This window comes from Bacillus rossius, chromosome 6, assembly GCF_032445375.1.
Source record: "Bacillus rossius redtenbacheri isolate Brsri chromosome 6, Brsri_v3, whole genome shotgun sequence".
Taxonomy (NCBI): Eukaryota; Metazoa; Arthropoda; class Insecta; order Phasmatodea; family Bacillidae; genus Bacillus; species Bacillus rossius.
Window position 1 is genome coordinate 11544216 of NC_086334.1, and position 15915 is coordinate 11560130.

The 15915-nt window shown below is 36.8% G+C and overlaps 2 protein-coding genes across 2 annotated transcripts in view; one reads left to right on the top strand and one right to left on the bottom strand.

Moving 5' to 3' along the window:
* LOC134532642 (protein CNPPD1) lies at positions 1-11006 on the top strand. The gene is made up of 6 exons (XM_063369286.1): positions 1-253; positions 2179-2275; positions 2962-3167; positions 3779-3907; positions 8692-8859; positions 9779-11006. Exons 1-6 carry the CDS (start codon positions 194-196, stop codon positions 10466-10468), a joined length of 1350 nt encoding a protein of 449 aa, XP_063225356.1. The 5' UTR covers positions 1-193; the 3' UTR covers positions 10469-11006.
* LOC134532647 (uncharacterized) overlaps positions 10739-15915 on the bottom strand; it is a 15310-nt gene continuing 10133 nt past the window's right edge. Inside the window, exon 6 of the mRNA XM_063369297.1 lies at positions 10739-15824. Within this exon, the coding sequence (XP_063225367.1) occupies positions 15723-15824 (102 nt within the window). The 3' untranslated portion in view covers positions 10739-15722. The remainder of the gene's footprint in view (positions 15825-15915) is intronic.

Consider the following 15915-nt stretch of genomic DNA (forward strand, 5'->3'; position numbering starts at 1 on the left):
GTGTGTGCTATGGTTGGCAACACTGATAGTAGGTTACTCAACAATAAGTGACTAAGAAGTCCTCCCCTTATATAGTCTTTGGTCCTCCCTGTCTTTATTCAGTGGAAAACTGAAAACAATTTTGTTACAACTTCGATATTCTTCGTTTTTTGGCTGTTCTGTTGTGTTTTTGGTTGTAAAGTAACATTTGAAAATGCCAGTATTTTCCGCTGCTGCAAAAAGAAAGCGTTATTTGTCGAAGAGCAAATTTAAAGTAAGTGTATGTTAAAATATATTGAATTATCAGCATGCATAACCTTCATTAAGTAGCCGTACGAACTTCATTATACTTTTTCCTTTCAATGCTGGCAAATTACTAGGAGGCTTACATTTATTTGAAAATTTGTGTTTGCAAAAGTAGTTAGTTTAACAATAATTATATAAAAAAACATACAAAAGTTGTTTTGGGTCATGTTAACTTAACGATACCTTTCTTTACTATTGGTTGGAAAGAATGTAGGCGAAATGTTTGACTTTATAGAAGGTGGCAAGTGAAAACAAATTTGAATTTTGTAACGAAGGAAAATATAGTATGTATGTATGTATGTAATATTGTTAATGGTAAAAGACTAAATTGTGCCGTGAAAAAAAAAAATGTTTTGGGGCTATAGTGGCAGTTTTGGTACAAGTAAAATTGGAATAATAAGTGGAATAATTTTTATAAATTGCATAAATAAGTACACAATAGGTATTCATTAGGTAATATTAATAATTAGGTAATGAAAAAACAATAGAAAACATGTATAGGTTGAAGTAGTCATGCATAAAAATTCAAGGTTGTGTTTAATTATATTGGATTAATATGATACAGTTTAGACAAAATAATGTGTGGATGGAATTTTAGTAATGATCAGGAAAGTGGCTGTTCGTATTTTGTGATATGGAATGAATTTGAATGGTGGAATGGCAAAATGTTTTTGGCCCAATATAATGTATACAAGATCAATATTGACAGTAAACAATTATTGTGTGAAAATTATTATTATCTGGCTTTAATGTAAATCAATTATAAAATTCAGAAAATATTGTTTTCAATTACTAAATATGTTCCTTTAGTTACCTTTAAACAGTGTTGATAAATTCTTACTGGTTGTTCATAAATCACCTTTTATAGCTTGCATTAAAAATACTGTTAAATGGTTTGAATGGTTGTTTATGAATTACCAATTTAAGATGTAGCTAACATGACCCAACCAACCATTCACTTGATTTCACATTATTTATAATGTAACTAACCTTGCATAATCAACGGACCACTTTTTTTTTTATTTTTTATTTTTTTTTAAAGTATTTTAATTGTAGCTAGGCTATTGTCTAATTTCTCCTTCACTCAAGTCTTGGAAAGATGAAATGGACATCATATATGCACGTTATCTAAAGTTTCTTGTACAATGTCTAAACTTAAGGTAACATTCGGTGAACTTTGGAATTGTTTGGGTCTCTGAATGGAATGGACGTGTTTGTGTGAACTGATTGCTATGCTACATTGAAATTCCTAAGTAACCACTTAAAACTATTTTTAAGTATTTTTAATGAGCTATAGTAACATAACCAACCATCCACAATATTTTAAAGCATTTTTATTGGAGCTAACCTAATCTAAATGACCATTCGTGCAGTGTAACAAATTTGTAATTCTTATACAGAATATGAACAGATGCAAATTCTGAGTGGGATGGATGGTGCCGGGCACCTGTTCTCATTATTGGGGAGGGCCGTGTATGAACTCATGGTCTCTGGAGTAGTCGTGATGTGGCCACGTGGCATGAGGACACAGGAGGGACTGAATACCCCCAGACTTTGTCCCAATAGAAACAATGTTACTATGTTATGGTTTCATGCCATGCTGGCATATATTTCCCACATCTGCTAAATGTATGAATAAATTTTCCTCTGCATTAAGTACTGGACTGTTTGTGCAGTGTGTGTTGCTGGTCCAGTGGAGAGAGACTGTAGGTAGTAGTCCATCTCCAAGCTGCAGCAATAATACACCACTAGTACGAATGAATAAATTAATACTGCCAGTTGTGAAAAGCAATTATAGAGTACACAGTCATGACTAGGCATCGCTGTTCTTCAGATGAAGCAGTTTGTATTGCTGATGCCTTTTGACCAGCCCTGTGCGCGTGTGTGTTGCAGGTTGCGGGCGACCGTGATAGGTTTCTGTCGCGAATAGAGAAGAGCCTGTACTACGGGAAGCTGCCTCTCACAGACAGGTTCAGTCTGCCTGTTTCAGGTAATCTTTCAGCATCTTTGCATATCAGTACACCTATCCCTCACTTAGCACAACTAATTCGCATTATACTCTAAACTCTGCTTCTTCAATAAACCTATTTGTCCTAAACAGGTAACAATGTACTGCTGTTGTCCATGTGCGATACCATCCTGTCATCTAGCAATTTTACTGGATATGGCTTCACTTTTTGACAGCTGTAACATCGCAAACTTCCTCCAACTATTCTGTGCCATACATAGGTCTGCTTTGAGATCTTTCAGGACCTCATCCTTTTTGTACTTGCCATCTACTTTTTCATCAGGTAATTCTTCTGGGTAAATTTTCGATCCAAGCACCTCCATTAATAATAACTTAGTCCCTAGCAGGCAAAGCACCGTAGGAAACTTCCTGCTTGTAGAAATTGTTTTCTCACTGATTACAATTAAATTTTTAAAAAAATTAAATTACAATTTTTAAATTTTTTTCAAAATATTTTGTAAACAGCACATTTACCAGTTAGACGTTTTAAAAGAGAATGCAAGCATAATTGCCATAGGAAGGGTATGTGTATCAATAAGCTAAGTTTTTTTAAAAGGATGCACATTTAGTTACGCAAAGCAAACAGTGCTTAAATCTAACCAGCATTGTAGGGAATGATAGTACATAAAATGAATCACATGAACAGCATGCCCGGTACACTGTTGCAGAATTGGCAGCAGAGTTGTTCACACGCGTGAAGGAAAGCCACAGCCTGGACCACTTGCCACTGGCAGATACTGCCGCCATCTCGCGAAACTCCTGTGCATCGCCGTGCTCCCTGGTGCTGGCACTGCTCTACGTGGAGCGTCTCAACTCGTGCAACCCCGGCTACCTGCGAACTGTGCCCTCTTCGCAGCTCTTCGTGGTCTCTATGGTAACCTTTAACTTAATACAACATTCTATTAGACATCTCAACCCTTGCGACCCTGGCTACCTGCGCCTGTGTCCTCCTCGCAGCTATTGTGTATGGAAGATTATTCAAAAGCACAAAACTAAGGACCAGAGGTTGTTTTGGGTTGTAGACATATTCCAGACATCTGCCATATGTGAAAATATGGAGTTTACGATTTTGCATTAGAAACTGATGTCTTGAATGAAAAAGATGTAACTCAGGCAAGAAAGGTACAGATGTGACTTAATATCCTTGCATATGCACATATGTACTTGGGGAGCTCTGGAGTCCTGGTTTATCACATTCCTTATTTCCTCAACTTCTTCAAAGGTCCCAGTTAGAAATCGTTGACAGTTTCCTAAGGAATGTAATGCTTTGCTAAGGAAAATAATTTTCCTTTGGTTATGCATACATCCAACACGTCACAAGAGCTTGGCCCTTCCAAAATTTAAGACAGCTAGTGACATCTAAACCCAGTCTTTCAAAAACAATTTGTATTCAAACGAAAGCTGAAAGAGAATGATGTATTGATAATTGTATTTGAACCAAGCTCAAGGAAGATGAGGGTGAGTGATGTGCGTTGGGTGTGGCAGATGGTGGCCAGCAAGTTCCTGAACGATGACGGGGAGGAGGACGAGGTGTTCAACGACGAGTGGGCGGCCGCCACGGGACTGTCGCTCAAGGACCTGAACAGGATAGAGCACGACTTCCTGCAAGCCATCGTGAGTCCAGATCTGACAATGCTGTGCTGCTAGTTATTCCAGCTGCACTCTGTCCACCCCTTCGGAGCGCCTCGCCGTACACCTTTTTCAATATTAAACCGCTGTCAATACTCAGCAATGCTTTAACATATCAGAGCATATTCACAATCCCATGTAAATGCTGCTGGAACCAAGTGCTATTGTTTAAACTGTTTTTGGTTTTCTAAACTTGAGCACAAAGACAATTAATTCCTGCTTTTACCATTTATATATTTGGTTGTAATTGAATATACAGTAAAACACCGTTTTAACGAACTTCATTAGAGCGAACAATTCATTACTACGAACTATGCCTTTGGTCCCGTCAGACGTCCATATAACATAACGTAAAAAAATTTCACTAGTACGAATTTTCTCGTTCAAATTTTTTAAATATTCTATAAATATTCATTTGAACGAACACTTTTCTGCCCGGCACGGTAAACGACAAACGGATAAAATCGTCGCCATTCACCCACAAACTGCCATCTTATTAATTTTGATATGCGCCATAGATGACTGCAATGGACTAGTGTTGAAATTAATGCACAAAACTAGTGTAGCGACTAAAGCACTGCATTGTGGTGTTCGCTGACATTACTCTCTGTTCTATGCTCGCACGACGTGTTTAACCGATGCGAAGTGCTACATCATAAAGTATTGCTACACACACATCTCTGGTCGTTTTCTTGTTTATTGTTTGAGAAACGTGCGGTAGCCTACAACTCACATAGTTTCGGTTCCCTAGCACCGCTAGCACGTTCGTGCAATTTCGGATTTCTCTCAAAAATTGAAATTATAAAAATCGAAGGGTTGTGTTAGGTTAGTCACAACATGCTTGATCTTCTGATTTAGCGGCTGAAGGGGCGTTAATACCAAAACGCAAAACTTCGGAAATCTTTGCAAATTCTTGCAGGGAACCGAAACTACGTGAGTTGTAGGCTTCCCAGAAACGTGGCTATACTACATGTATAACTTATTTTTACATGTGTAGGGTGCATTTGTTTTTATAGTTTAAAAAACCGTACTACTGAACATGTCTTCTAGGAAACGACTTGAAATGTTAAAAGCAGTAGATAAAGAAAATAAAAAGACTGATGTGGCTAAAAAGTTAGGTATCTCCAAATCAACATTATCCACAATTCTCACCCAGCGATCCAGTTTGGAAGACAATAAAATGTAAAAAAAAATTCCTAACTTTTAAATTTTATATTTTTGATTTATTACAGCATTTTTGCAAACAGCTTGTCTTGATTCCAAAGGTAGGCTTACTGCTTTGGCAAAAAAACTTACCTACGTATTTCTGTATTGTACATATACATACTAGTATGTATGTATGTATGTATGTAGTATGTATCTAGATCCCAAAGTATGGTAAATATGTATTGTACGGATTAGCGCCAAAAAAAATCGTACAAATATGAAATAACTTTCATTAAATGCTCTTTTACGTCCTCTTTTCAAAACCGCCTGCGGAGATTAAAAATTCCAATTACTTTTGGAGATATCGCCGTTCTTATTTTGCAATACAAGCCCTATGTAATCATTCAACAGACGCCATTTTATATTTTGCCGTGTGTGCGTGAATGCATAAATAACAGAAATTTTCCATTATGTAAGGTTAGTTACATGATAAATACTTCAAAATAAACGGAAATTAAAAATATCAATTAATTTTACTTGTATAGTTTTAAGTATTTATAATGTAACTGACCTGACCTAACAAAACAGGACAAAGGTAGATTAGGTCAGGTCACCTACAGTATAAATACTTTGAAACTGAACGGACATTAAAAATAATAACAATTAATTTTAATGGTTGTTTAGTTTTAAAGTATTTATAATGTAGCTGACCTGACCTAACAAACCGGGAAAAAGGATGAACAGTAGGAACTCACGTAATTTTCTTTTTACGTGATGTAGTCGGTCAACTACATCGCGAAAAAAAAAAAATCATACTTGTAAACAAGCAACAATGGGAACGCGGGAAGCCTACGATTCACTCAGCCTTCTGGACATACCCGAATACTCACGTTGGCAAGCCTTCTTTCAACAGACGAGAGGCAAACGCCCGATCATGCATCTTCGGTTTTTTTTTTTTTTTGGTTTATTGTAAATAAATATGCAACTCATGAAAACTAATGGTCAATTAGGTATTGTTAGCTACATTATAAATACTTGAAAACATTGTGGATGGTTGATTTGGTTAGGATAGCTACATTAAAAATACTGTGAAATCATGTAAACGGTTTCCTAGTGCTGGATAGCTACATATTAAAAGTTATTGGCTAAGCAACCATAAAATGATTTTACAGTTTTTTTAATGTACCTATACTTACCTAATATAACCAACCATCCACAATGTTTTAAAGTATTTTTAATTAATTCTTGCTAATTTTAAGAAAAGAAGGCTTGCCAACGTGAGTATATTCGGGTATGTCCAGAAGGACGTGTGAATCGTAGGCTTCCCGCTGAGGGACGCATCAGTGCACAGCATGAAAATTATAAAATTCCATATCTCCTAAAGTATTTGGAATTTCTGATCTCCGCCGGGTTTATTGAAAAGAGGAAGTTAAAGAGCACAGAATAAAGGTATTTTCGGATTTTTAATGTTTTTTTTTAAAAAAATCGCCAAAAAATGAATATTAAAAAATTCCATATCTCCAAAAGTAATTGGAATTTTTTATCCCCGCAGGCGGTTCTGAAAAGAGGACGTAAGATAGCATATAATTAAAGTTATTTCATATTTGTACGATTTTTTTTGGCGCTAATCCGTACAATACATATTTACCCAAAGTATAGCTGTTAAAGTAATTGATGCTTGTACCACTCATATTGGTATTAGATTTTCTACTTTGTTTTTTAACAAGATCGAGTTATGTTCAATACCCCAAAACAGGCAATCATTGTGATTTCGGTATAAAGAACTTCATTATAACAAACTGCCATAATTTTGGTCCCTTCGTGTTCTTTATAATGAAGCTCTACTGTAGCACTATTTAATAGGGAATGGCTTGTCAATTAATCAGTCTTTCGATTCCACTTTGCTCTCTTCAAATTCTGAACACAAGGTACAAATATTGGCAGTCTGGTGCTCAGAAATGTGGGATGCATCAATTGCCAACACACCAGCCAATGGGAGTGGTAATTCTGATGTCACGACACTTTCTCCACCAATCAAAACTATTCTCACTACTGCACAAAATAAAAATACTAGATAAAAACTAGTGGTGCACCGATATGACTTTACTGATTACCGATTCTGAGAGCAATAATCGGCACATACCGATTCAGTTACCGATTATAATGAATAAATTTTTTTAAGTGTAATAATGCACACAAAATTTTTTTATTCCCATGTGAATTTAATAACAAGATTAGGTAAAATTGAGAATACAGTTATAATAACAGTATAAAAATATATAAAATACACTATTAAGTCATTGAAAGGGGAAATTAAATTAAATTCTTTTTTAAATATTTGCTATTGTAAACAACTTGAACTACAGTCTAATAATTGTAATTTACAATGGGTAAGTTTTTGTTGCGGAAAACTAGCATTATTATCAACTATCACATAAGGTTGCATCAAGAAATTACCGTTTAACAATGTAAACATGCTGCTTTATTTTGTTCACTTGAGTTTTTAGAAAAATGTTTCCACACTTCACTTTTTTTCTCCCTACTCGCCATCTCACTATAATTATATAAAAATGACTAAAAACCAATTTTAGCACATGTGATTTTATTTATGTTGACTGAATATATAAAATTATAAATACTTTTTCACTTTTCACGTCACATACAAATAACAAACGGATAATGTTACCAAAGACGCCCATAACGAGTTTGTAAAACGCAGTGATAAAAACTAGAAGGTATCGGGACCACGATTTTGAACCGCTACTATGACTCGAAAAGATTGATTGTCATAGAATCCACTGCAACTGTTTGTGGTATTTTGAATGCGTGCCATCTATTTTACTTCTCTGGCTGTACGTAATGTACAAGGCCACTAAACAAAAGACGAAACGTAAATAAACGTGTAAGAAAAATGCATTTTTTATTGTTTGAGGCAATGAGATTTATTAAACTTAACGAAATATCTGTAATTATGATATGACACAGTTAGATGAATTTTGTAATATATACAAATATTACCGTATTTCGTCCTAAAATGTGTAACAAAATATTACACGGTAAAAACCTACTTAATTACGCCGGGACGTAAATAATCGGCAAAGTAATCGTTAAGATTACGATTAATCTGTAAGTACCCATAATCGCAGATTACGATTCATCGGTATCCGCATCGGTGCACCACTAATAAAAACACACATGATTTGGTCCATTAGGGAAAACCATATTTTTAAGTGACCATTTGATAACTAAAGAATTTTTCTATGACTTTTATTCAATCCCAAAAATAATATACCCCCGCTCAAAAAAAAAAAAGGTGTTAAGTTTCTGTACCCAATTAAAAAATTTCTAGGTTATACAGCTGAACATGCAATTCTATTCAATATAAATTAATAAGCCTTAGTTTTAATACCTAGTTGAGCATTCAGAAAATACTATGACACAGATTCTGCAGAAACATAACTTGAAAAAATTCTAAATAGGGTTGGAGGTCATATGCTAAATGATTCAAGTTTTTTTCAATATTCTGATTGCATTTCTGTTTATTGTTCGTAAAACAGCACCCTGTTTTGTTAAACCGAGTACGCCACAGCGGAAAGGTGAGAAAATTACTGGATTGTCAACAGAACTGGGAGGTGTTCGTTAGCGAGCAGACGTTCTGGAAGAAACTGCGTAAGCTGGAGGCAGGCGTGGCGAACCGTGAGGGCTGGCGCCGGGGCTGGTTCACGTATGCCGACCTCGACAAACTGCTGGACGAGTTGGACCTACTTTCTGTGGCTCACACCCTCTTCAAGGTCAGCACTAGTGGCACATCTCCCTATCATGCTGGACCATGTGTCTCTTGCCCACTTCAAAGTCTGTAGTAGTGACACCTCTCCTTACCACACTGGCTCCTGTGTGTCTGGTCCAGCCCTTCTTCAAGTCATTTGCAGTGTCGCCTCTCCCTATGTGCCGTTTTCATGGCTGTAGTTTTGGCACCTATTCTATGCACTGTTCATGAGGCTCTTTACCACATCCTATTTAAGGCTTTAGTCGTGACACAAGGCCTTAATTTGCCAGACATGGGATTTTGTCTTTGCCTTCTTTTAGTTTAGTAAGTGTCAAGAAATCTGGTTTTATTTTTTTTTCAATCAATACTTGATAGACTTAGGTACATCGGGATATCTGTGGGAATAATAGATACCAGGAAAATTCCGATTTTCGAGAAAAAATACAATTGTGTCTTTCCCGAAATTTGTGTGGGAAATTAGTGTTTTCAAAATCCAGATTTTATTTGTGACTACACATGTGCACTCGCCAATATTGTAGGAATTTGGGGGAGAGAGAGAGAGAGAGAGAGTCATCTCACTTGTTCCTACAGTAATAAAGTAATACAGAAAGCAGACAAAAAGAGGACAAAAGGCTAACACCATTAAGCTGAGACACGGAAAAGACTTGTATCTATTTAATTTTACTGAAAACTGTGATGTGGTGAGACTCATATTTGAGGGCGACCATTAAGGTGAAAATATTGGATTTTTATGACCCAAATATTAGGTGCGAGTGTGCGACCCACAAGCAGGTGCGACAAAAATGTGATAATTAAGATTGCCAATCTATGCAAGTTGAGTCATATTCGCTTATACCTTCCATATAAAAACATTTAGGTATCAGAAAGACTCTTATTGTGCATTGTTGATTCATTGGGAAGTGTAAGTAATGTGCTTGCTTCAGGTGTCAACAGTGTTCTTCACCAGCTACACTGCTGGCGTGCTGACACTACTGGGCTCTGTGCTCATAGCAAGCCATGTCCCTGGCACGAGCCTGGGTGCACAGCCCTCTGCACTGTCTACCACCGCGCACTGCGATCTGCTGCATGGTCCAGGCGACCCTCCCAGTGACGAGGACTCCAACAGCACTGCCAGCGTGCTGACGCTGCTGGACTCTGTGCTCATAGCAAGCCGTGTCCCTGGCACAAGCCTGGGTGCACGGCAGTTCGCACTCTCTACCACCGCACACGGCAATCTGCTGCATGGCCCAGGCGACCCTCCCAGCGACGAAGACCCCAACAGCACTGCCAGCGTGCTGACGCTGCTGGACTCTGTGCTCATAGCAAGCCGTGTCCCTGGCACAAGCCTGGGTGCACGGCAGTTCGCACTCTCTACCACCGCACACGGCAATCTGCTGCATGGCCCAGGCGACCCTCCCAGCGACGAAGACCCCAACAGCACTGCCGGTGTCTTCATCCCAGAATCTGTCTCCTGCTGCAAAAGACTACAGGACGAGCAGTTGTTTGTGAATGAGACAGTCGAAGTGGCGGATATGCTGGCATGGCTACCTGTGCTGCACAGCTGGCTGCGTAGGACATCCCTCGACAGGTGTTTGCACGCCCTTCGACTGTCGCTCGCTGCCTCCGTTGCATGACACGAGGCTCGTGTGTAGCACACTGTCTGTGCCCCTGGACTGTCGCTGCTCCTCTTCTTTGGCATTCATTTGATATTGTAAATCATTGTCTAACACACTGGTTTTTCTCTCTACCATACGTCAGATGATCAGTACTAATCAACATTATGAAGAAATTTTGGAAATCTGTAGTGTATAGATCCAGAAATGTTTTGATGTCAGTAACAGATGAATTTAATTTTTGTAAACTAGAAAGGAGATTCGAATTTTTACAGTCCAGTAATACATATGTTTAGATTTTAACAGAAATTAAATTTATCATTTTCTTAACTTACATTTGTTTTGACCAAGGTTGGGCTGAAAATCTAACACAGCAGTAATAAAAAACTGACACTAAAAATAGACTGCTTGAGTTTTACTCCATACACGTTAGTTTTTCTGTGTGGTTTGTCAGAGGATATAGTGACAAGTGTGGTGGTTTGAACCTCTATGTTAAGCAAATATTGTCTGCATTAAGTGTAGCTTTACAATAAATCAATATCAAAGTGTTGGCATAAAATTCTTAGTGATTGTAAATGTAAAATACAATGTGATCTTAGCCTATAACCTCCCAGGAGACAATTTTTTGACAAACGTTTTCCTTACAAGTATGAGATTAATAATTTATAGGAAAAAACAAAATAAATGGTAAGGTGTAAAATTACTTTTTTGTTGAAAAACAGAGGTTAACATATAATACTACTATTTTAATGCGTTTATTCAATGCAATTTATGAACACATGACTGATTTGTGATACAGGAAACAAATTGTAGCCAAAACCGGACCTTATGGGCCTTACCACAATGTAAACACCCAGTCAGAAGCAGTATCCAAACAAATGCACATAAGTTTTGCACATTACACACAATGCTTAACCCGCTGTGCTCAACCTCACTGAATGTTCCAAAATCTAAGTTTAGCTGAGAGAAATTATGAAGTAGAGTTTAAACATATTGATTTTTTCTAAGTTATCTTTATTTACTTTCACTTTTTCATTGATAGACTTAAACTTGAGCCTTAAGCATGGTGAGATGACGCATAAATTTATTGTACATAACAACCAGGCAAAATTAGCGATCATAATATTGCCTTTTTATAGGATTTTACAAATATGAAAATTAAAAGAACTAATAAAATTCACCTCCCAATATGAGCTTCAGGTTTATCAGCTAAAAATAATGTTAACATTAGCTTGCCATGATTTAAACAAACTAAGAAAAAAATATTACAATTACAGTGAAACCTCAATACAAACCCAAAGGGTATAGAAATTTATCCACTTTGTAATAACCATACTTCACCATGTTACCCATACATAATGTCAGAACAAAAGAAAAATATGTGCTACAGACCCACATAAGAACATTCTTTCAAGTAAAAACATGGTTGGGCTATATAAAAGTTAACACAAAATTATTTACAATTTTGTGTGGTATGTTGCTACAACTCCTTAGTGATCTATTAGATATGTTCTAAGTAGAGGCACTGGAAAATCGTAAAAACGATATAGGCGCGAATAAAAGCGACAAAATGGTTTACCAACGAATAAACACTACAATCCCATTTTTAGAAGTAATTATTAAAATTTCAAGTACTATTTAAATTTCCAGTACATTTATATGTCTTAAATAAACCATTTCTTATTATTAACGGACTAACCTCATACAATAAAGAACATTCTTTATTTTACGCATATTCTTACCATGTTTGAAGATTACCTAATAAACCGTGACGATGGCGAGCCATGTAAACAATCAACACAATCTATGAATCTTGTAAATAACACGAAACACAATTTAAATACGCATAGGATCGCACGGAAACTTTGTTAACGGCAAACGTAACGTACGAACCCAAACAGATGTAAATGATTTAAGAGAGACGTTTATTTACATGCATAATTATTTTCACGGGAAAGAAAGTGAAAACATTGAAGCGGCCATGTTTGCCAACGTGTGCGTGCGTGTGTGATATTAACACAAGCAATCAAATTATTTACTGTTTAATGACAACTAAAATATAAAAATGCATTTATTTAAGTTTACAACACACGCAGCTTATATTTGGCAACTACAAATAAAAAATACGAAAATCTACTTCAGTCAAATTCGTTAGCACTTTAACGGGGGGGAAAATATGGCAGCAATGTAGCTCTATGCCTGTGTCGCTCATGTGTTGAACGTACATAGTGTTTTCCTAATTTCCTTACCCGAAAAACAAACGGTAATCTGTGAAACTAAAATATTGCGCTGCTATTCACAATAAAATTAAGGTTATTAAAGTTGGTTTTCTGTATCGCGTTCGCGTGCAATGCAGTTAGATTAATTTTTTTTTTTACCATTATGGGACGGACAAAATCTTTTACCGTGCATTCACGTGCAGAACAATACAAGTCGCACCATTTCAATGTTAGTGACACTAACATACTTATGTGCAAAGCTTGCAACATCCGCATAAACTGGGAGAAGAATCATGTAAGAATTTTCTAGTCTATTAAAATTAAAGCGATATAAATGCTACGAACAGCCATTATAAACGCTATTTTCCAGTGCCTCTAGTTATAAGATTTACCGTGTTTTATCACATAATCGTCTGACATTTTATACTAAAATCAAGTTTTTTAAAAAGTAGGGGTGCGACCTTTATGTGAAAAAAGCATTAAGAGGAAAATACTTAAATATTTTGCAAAAATAAAGAAGGAATTGCAAACAATAAAATTACTTATGTATAGAGACACGGAAATTTCGCGAATCGCGATATCGCGAAATAACACCGCAATTTACCTTAATTCGCGACAAAACACCGAAATCGCACAGCATCGAGAAATAAAACTGATAATAATGAATTAGACCACCCATGCAAGACATCGCGAAAAACAAGTAAACACGACGTTGACGGCACATCGCCATTTTTCTAAGTTTCAACATGGCCGCTTTGTAGTAATGAAAGTAAATAATGATTTACAGTATTCCCGTCACGTAATCATTACAATTTGAAACGAAAGCAGTAATTGCAATCATAAACTAATTAAAAAGAGAAAAATGTACCTGAGCATCAACACAAAGTTAATAAAAAATACCGGCGATGTTTTCAACACAATATAGCTGCCATGATTTTCAACCCGCTGTATTTACACATTAATCTTGTAGAGAAATATAAAATTTTAATTCTTCCTTTCATGTTGAACAGTTAACAACCTCATGCTTTCAACTACGTTTGACTGGCTTGGCAACCTACTCGTTAGAGCTGTAGGTGTAGCAAACCGTATGTATTCGGTACTGACTGAGTGACGGGTGCGCCATCTAGTATCGAGTAACGAAACGTTACACACGGCTGGATTTCGTTACTCGCATTTTTCGTATGCTTTACGCATGCGCGCGCATATTCGATGAATTTACGTTACAAAGAACGATGTTTGTTTATTAAGTATAATATGGAAATTTGTCGTCCAAGTTTTTTACTGTTTATAAGAAAGTATTTTTTACAAATTAGAAATATGTATGTTTTTGTTATTTATTATCGCGTATTTTCACTTTTTTTGTTGTTTTTATCTTAAAAGAGATAATAAAACCGCTCTAATGAGATTTAATTGTTTCTTGGTTAACAAAAACTGTTAATTATCAAATATTGTTAATTGTTTATATTCTATTTATTATTATTTACGTGACGTCATACTGTACGCGTACGCAATACGACTCGATTCGTTGCTGCAAAATAACATTGCATGTTATGCGGTATCAGAAGTAACGAGTAACGTAGCGACACGATAGTAACGAGTACTAATTGTTATAGTAACGAATACATACGGGTACACTTTTTTTCGTTACTTTTACACCTCTACTACTCGTAAACATGAACACATGGCACTACGCCGATTGATAAGCAAAATCAGTGACCTTTAACTGCCGTAACTACACTTCTCAGCAAATGCAATACGACCGCAGAGCAAGTGAATACGGCGTCAACGGGACAAAGAACAGCAGCAAGAAATATTAAAAGAATACTAAGTTGAGACATGCCGTGCCGAGGCAGCGCGCTAGGCGACACCGGGCCGTGCCGAGGCAGCGCGCTAGGCGGCACCGGGCCGTGCCGAGCTGTTTCAAGCCTACAATTTTTATTTGCCAATAGTGTTTGCCAATAGTGTTGACTTTAGAGTGCAGTATACGAGTATACGCCGTGCCACTATTATTTAGCCAAGCAAAACTTGTAGGTCATAAAACCATTCTCAAAAGTTAAAGTAAACATGAAAAACCAAAACAGCGAAATAAAACCGAAATTTGATTTTTTCAAAACGAAATTTAAGGAAAAATAAAACCATTTTTACGGGACTCTACTTATGTAATACAAAAATCTTAACAGGCTGCTGTGTCAGTTCTGAAAAACAACAAAAAGGAACTTATTTGTTAAATGCATAAGCATGTAACACCCAAAAATCATAAAATGTACCAATTAAATTTTTTCTCTCTCTTGGGTTATGTATGTACAACTTAAAAAAAATCAAGCAATATTAACAGTTAAATGCACTTAAAGAGAATCCTACTTTTCTACACACGTACTGTGTAGATTCAGCTTAAATGTATAATTTGGCCACAGTAGTTTCTGTGTAAGGATTCCTTCTGCTATTAGTGATCCATCCCCATAAACAAGGCATATGGTGAGGGAGGGGGGAGGTAGCAATGTATTGGGTTGGAACAATTGTCTGTACATTATCATCTTTTGCTAAGTTGCAGGTAAAAACAAATTCTGTTGGTGACAATGAAAAAAGGTGAAACTGAAGCAAATATATAACAAGTGAATAAATCAACATACAATGAATGGTTTTTATTTTTTATAACTTACATGCAGGAAAAAAAACTGTATGTGCTCATTTCACAATAAGGCGAGACTTTTCTGACCGGTGCTTCAGCAAACGTTCGGACTGAAAGCTCTATATTGTCACCCGACTAGAATGGTGTAATCGTATTTATTTTGTCGGACTTATATAAATGTCCAGCTGCCAAGGTCTCGGATGTTTGTTGAAGCACCTGCTAAAAATGCCTCACCTTATATTGAAAAGAGTAATAAAATCTTACCATGTTTTTTTTTCCGCCCCTCCAATGCCTGCATGCTTGTGTGAAAGGTGGCAACGGGTTTGTTGCCTCCTTGCAAGGCACGTAGAAGAAGACTTGCCTGAGGCATCACACAAACATCGCCGGCGACAGTTACTACGCAGGGGGGAAAGGGGCGAGGTCCTGCTCAGGTTGCGATGGTCTCCTGATCGCTGGAGCCGCTCTTGCTGAGGAACAGCAGTGGCGACATGCCCAGGATGCAGCCAAGCGACACGCCGATGACACGGCCCTGCGACAACACACCACGCTGGAACCCTACGTCTGGACCAGATGTGGTAGTTAGTAAAGGAATGCGCAATTATTTATTATTAATTATTAAC

Coding starts and splice junctions, on each gene's coding strand:
- LOC134532642 (XM_063369286.1), top strand. CDS start 194: ATGCCAGTATTTTCCGCTGCTGCAAAAAGAAAGCGTTATTTGTCGAAG. Junction 2,276..2,961: donor GTTCAGTCTGCCTGTTTCAG/GTAATCTTTCAG, acceptor ACACTGTTGCAG/AATTGGCAGCAGAGTTGTTC. Junction 3,908..8,691: donor ACGACTTCCTGCAAGCCATC/GTGAGTCCAGAT, acceptor GATTGTCAACAG/AACTGGGAGGTGTTCGTTAG.